Source organism: Mastomys coucha, unplaced genomic scaffold, assembly GCF_008632895.1.
Source record: "Mastomys coucha isolate ucsf_1 unplaced genomic scaffold, UCSF_Mcou_1 pScaffold2, whole genome shotgun sequence".
Classification (NCBI taxonomy): Eukaryota; Metazoa; Chordata; class Mammalia; order Rodentia; family Muridae; genus Mastomys; species Mastomys coucha.
Genome location: NW_022196902.1, coordinates 12266031 through 12271165, shown reverse-complemented (window position 1 = coordinate 12271165; position 5135 = coordinate 12266031). Strand labels below are relative to the sequence as shown.

Sequence of the window (5135 nt, the reverse complement as noted above, 5' to 3'; positions counted from 1 at the left end):
GCCGAATCCCGTGCCCACCTGGCCAGAATCCCGTGTCCCGCGGAACAAGGGACCCCCGCGAGAAACCCCGGTCCGTGGTACTCCTCCACACACTGAGTCCTCCTCCACACACTGAGTCCTCCTCCACACACTGAGTCCTCCTCCACACACTGAGTGGTCCCTGACCACTTTAAATGCAGGAAATAAATCAGAAGCTAATGGTTATTAGCAATCCAATTTTTGACAAAGTTATAACTCTCAGCAGAAGAATCTTGTCCTTAAGTACTAGTAGGTACTTGAAGTTCACATGCTATTTAAAGAAAATTGTGAAAATGTTGTTACCATCCCAGAGAAAGTCAACTTCCCTTTCTCAAAGTGAAAAAGGGTTTTTTTGGTTGTTTTGGTTTTTTTGGTTTTTTTTTTAAAATAGCTTATTTCTCCTGGGTATAATAACCACACTTAAGGGCAGGCCCTATGCTCAGCAGTAGATAGTCAGCACAAAATGAACTCAATGGTATTTGTGTATGTACACTTTGTGTCTCATATGGGTGTTTTTGGACTTTTTTTTCTCGTTGGACTTTTGCTTGTACATTGTGGGTTCTGATTTTGTGCTTTTTGGGGGCTTGTTTTTTGCATGCTTGTTCTATGTGTGTGTGTGTTTCTAGTTTGTTTTGTTTGCCTGTTTTCTACAGTGAGAAGGAAAGGGTGTGGAGTGGGAGGGTGGGGAGCTAGGGAGGAAGTAGAAAGACTTGGGGGAGGAGAGCAGTGATCAGGTATGCCATATGAGAACACTACTCACTACAATACAAATATAAATAATTACAAACTTTACACAAATACATGACATGATTAGATTTCTAATTATCCTTTTAAATAATTCAGCCATTGATCTTAAAGAATTTTTACAGTTTTTTTTAAGTTAGGTTTTGAGGAACCTACATCTTTAAAAGTCTTTTTCCTATGATTTCTTTTTGAGAATCCACTGCTGCATTGACACTGCCACTTCTAACACAGGAGCAAATGCAAATGAAGCAGGTTCAGCTGCACTGGCCCTGGTGTCCAAGGCACAGCCATGTCTAGGTAAAGCCAGGAAGAGGGGACCAACTTACATTTGTTTTGTTTGCCTCTCCCTGATATGCTGTTTAAATGTCTGTTTTTGCTCCCTGCAGCTCGGAAGAGCCAAGTCGCAGTATTGCAAACTATGACATAAAGAAAGTCAAGCTGCAACCAGCCCCTGCACAAGGACCAGCTTTTCTCAGTAACACAGAGCGAGGGGAATTGTGAGGCTACAGTAAACTGCTCTGTATTAATTAGTTCCACCCTTTGCAAGTAAATGACCTGACTAGAAACAGTCTAATAAGAAATCTGGGTTGTGCTGACCACAGTTCATGCCCTGGAACCTATTAAAAGAAAAAAAAAAAGCCAGGTGAGATGGTGTATGATCTTAGCACTTAGAAAAAAATGGAGACAGGCTAATTCCTGGAGCTTGCTGGAGAGCTATAGGCCAATGAGAGACTCTGTCTTTTCTTTCCTTCGTCTCTCTCTTTCTCTCTGTCTCTCTCTCTGCTTCTCTATCTGCCTGTATGTCTGTCTCCCTCTGTCTCTCTCTCTTTCTCTGTCTCTCTGCTTCTCTCTCTTTCTCTGTCTCTCTCTCTGCTTCTCTCTCTGCCTGTGTCTCTCTCTTTCTCTGTCTCTCTCTCTGCTGATCTCTCTGCCTGTGTGTCTCTCTCTGTCTCTCTCTCTGCTTCTCTCTCTGCTTCTCTCTCTGCCTGTGTGTCTCTCTCTGTCTCTCTCTCTTTCTCTATCTCTCTCTGCTTCTCTCTCTGCTTCTTTCTCTGCCTGTGTGTCTCTCTCTCTCTCTCTCTTTCTCTGTCTCTCTCTCTGCTTCTCTCTCTGCCTCTCTCTCTCTCTCTCTTTCTCTCTCTCTCTGCTTCTCTCTCTGCCTGTGTGTCTCTTTCTGTCTGTCTGTCTGTCTCTCTCTCTCTGGTAAAGAATTCGCAGAGGGTATCTGCTGTCCCCCACAGTAGCCACAGCCATCCGATACTTGAAAAACACACTGACTACAGCTTTAACAAACAGTGCTGAAAAAAGCAGCTATCCACAGGTGGAAAAATGAAATCTGGCTCATAACCTATCACACTTCGGAAAACAAATCAATTCCAATCGACCAAAGAGCTCAGTTTAAACCCAAAAGGAGTTTGATCCCAAGACAAATGAAGACTAAGAATAAACGAAGCTACATGACCCTCACCAACGGCGGACGGAGCAGAACTAGAGAAGCACAGGTACAGATTAGCGTTCAGGAGAACAAAGCTAACCTGAAAGAAAACTAAGAGAGGTTTCCGAAAGGGACTCTTCCCCGGGGAAGGCAGAGCTAGGCCAAGTAGGTGTGGATGTCTTAGGACTGAGCTGGGCTATGCCTCTCAGTCTGGAACAGTGCTCTTCTGGTAGGAAGTTAAATGTGTTTGCTTAATGAAGCTGCAGGCCATCCAGAGGAAGCAACTCTTATTTATGCCTTAGTGCTCAGATAAAGGCAAGATGGCATAAGATTTTTGTATGGATTTTTGGCTGGAGGCCTTCATAGAGCTGCTAAGCCATGTTCTGGCTTCTAAGGCCCTACCCCAAAGGGCTGACTTTGATTTGGAAACTGGAAGGTGGAGATGATTTTGAAAAGTCCTCATGAAGCTAAAAGCCGGTTTCACAAAGGAAATGAGTGATCTCAGACACCACACTGGCTTTTCCATACACTTTTCAATCACTCGCCTGACAAGCACCCTTTATTAGTCTTTCTTCTCTGTTGTTTTTAAAACAGGCCCTAGATATGTAGCGTCCTGGGGATCGATGTGTAGACTAGGTCAGCCTAGAGCTCACAGAGAGCCACCTGCCTGTGCCTCCCGAGTGCTGGGATTAAAGTTGTGTGCCACCACACACCTTCACTGCCACCACACACCTTCACTGCCACCACACACCTTCACTGCCACCACGCACCTTCACAGCAAGTACCTTTCAGTCAACCATGTTGATGGAGGAAATGCCTATATATTGGTAGTTGCCTATTAATGGAGAAAATGATATTATAGTAGGTTGGATTTTACAGGAAAAAAAGTTTCTGTTGCCTTCTGCCATCTTGGCTGAAATTATGCCCAGTTTTCTGGGGATCTGCAGTGAGAACCTCTATTGAAAGCACTTTCAAAGAGCAAGGATACCTTCAGCTGGAGTTATCATCTGAGAAGTCCCCAGTGGCCCGTTAGGCCTAGCATACCTCATGTGGGCTTTCTTTCTTAGAGGTTTGGACTGAAGGTATCCTGTTGTGAGTTCTGTTACTGTATATGTTTGTTTTGATTTTGGAGTTTTGAGACAGGATCTCTTTTAAAATAGTCCAGGATGACTTAGAACTTACAATCCTCCTGCCTAAAGATTCAGGCACATACTGAATCATCATTGCTGAGGACTTCTTAATAACAATCTTATGGGATGAAACTTGACCTGGAACTCAGAAATTAACACTAAGTTTTTCTGCCTGGGTATGATAGGTTATTTTTCTGCCAGTGAAATGAGCCAATTCAAGCCAGATTAGAATATATTAAAGGCAGATTTACTAGGAAGCTGCTCTCAGGAAGAATCCATTGGCCCCAAGGAAGGAGGCCAAGGGGGGCCAGTAAACAAAGATAGAAAGGGTTCAGGAAGAGAGAGACAGAGACAGAGAGACAGAGACAGAGACAAAGACAGAGACAGAGACAGAGAAAGACACACAGAGAGACACACAGAGAGGCAGAGAGAGAGAAAGAGACACAGAGAGACACACAGAGAGGCAGAGAGAGACACAGAGAGAGACAGAGAAAGAGACAGAGAGAGTCAGAGAAAGAAACAGAGACAGAGAGACAGAGAGAGACAGAGAGAGAGAAAAGAGAGGCAGAAGGGGAGGGGGAGGAGGAAGAGAAGAAGGGAGGAGGAGGGGTCTAGATTATAGGAGGAGGAGCCTCTGGAGGAAGGGCAGCCCAACCCCTGGGCTGGAAAGTTCAGGGTTGGGAGTAGGGTATGCTAGGCAGGGACTGAGGGATGCTGGGAGAACCTGGATGCAAGGTCTGCTTTGATAGGTAAAATATGGACCCCCAGTTCCTTGTCCCTGGGCCTGAAACCAAACAATTCACATTTTTATATTCAATTAGATAGTCTTCCCTGACTAATTATCCTATCGACAAAATTAGCTTTTCAAAAATGTAACCTACTTCAAATGTTTTGGATGACAGTAACATGCCCCTCACTGCCAGTGTTGAAGTTAAATGCTGTGTGAAGGGGCCATTACCTTCAGGGACTGGAGTGAGTCGGAATTAGTATCACAGTAGAGGATGATGTTGTTGGCCATACTGAAGCTCTCTCTCACTCCAAGATGGTAAAACAAGGAAGGCTGACGGAAGGCATCGCTCATCTCCACCACGGCGATATCTGTGAGCAGAAAACAAAGTCACCAAAACTAAGGCCTGAGTGGGGCTCACTAAGCACATTGGGTTTCAGGAACTCAGTGTTCAAATGAGGAAATGAAAGGGATTTTCCCTCTCTGTTTACCACCGAACTTTAAATGCAGGTCTTCTGGAAGTAGGTTTTTAAAAATTCAACAAACCTGTGCTTTTACTAAAGAAAGAAATCAAACAAGTATTGCAAATCAAAGGAAGCCTGTGATGGTTAGGAGCAGCAGCTGAGGTTCTGTCCAATGTCAAGTTACAATATGGTACAATATGTTTACAAGGTAAAAAACAAAAGTCCAAAAGGTCCATAGACTATTTCAGTCACAAACGTAGGTGTTTTTTAAATATAAATTAATTAGTCTATAACTATCTTTAAAAGTAATTATTAATTAATATATGGTCAGCTTGTGGCAATTATGATCAAGGGAAAAATGAGGTATAGAACAATATGACTACGAAGAATAATATAATCACAGATGCAAATATTCCAGAACTCTATGACACCTTATATCGAGTAACAAAAGCCCCATTCCAGAATTGGAAAACACGTCACAAGAATAAAACTGAAATTACTCTCCAACTCATTCACACATACAAATAAAGATGTGTAAGAGAAACTAACTCAATGTACCAAACATGAGTGCACGGGAAGGTGGGGGAGGAGGAGGAGAGGAGGGGGAGGAGGAGGAG

At 43.5% G+C, this 5135-nt stretch overlaps 1 protein-coding gene across 1 annotated transcript in view; it reads right to left on the bottom strand.

Annotated features, from left to right (window-relative positions):
- The window catches only part of Map3k5 (mitogen-activated protein kinase kinase kinase 5), a 199500-nt gene that overhangs the window by 136642 nt on the left and 57723 nt on the right, over window positions 1-5135 (bottom strand). Inside the window, exon 2 of the mRNA XM_031380745.1 lies at window positions 4286-4425. Coding sequence (XP_031236605.1) covers window positions 4286-4425 — 140 coding nt within the window. The remainder of the gene's footprint in view (window positions 1-4285; window positions 4426-5135) is intronic.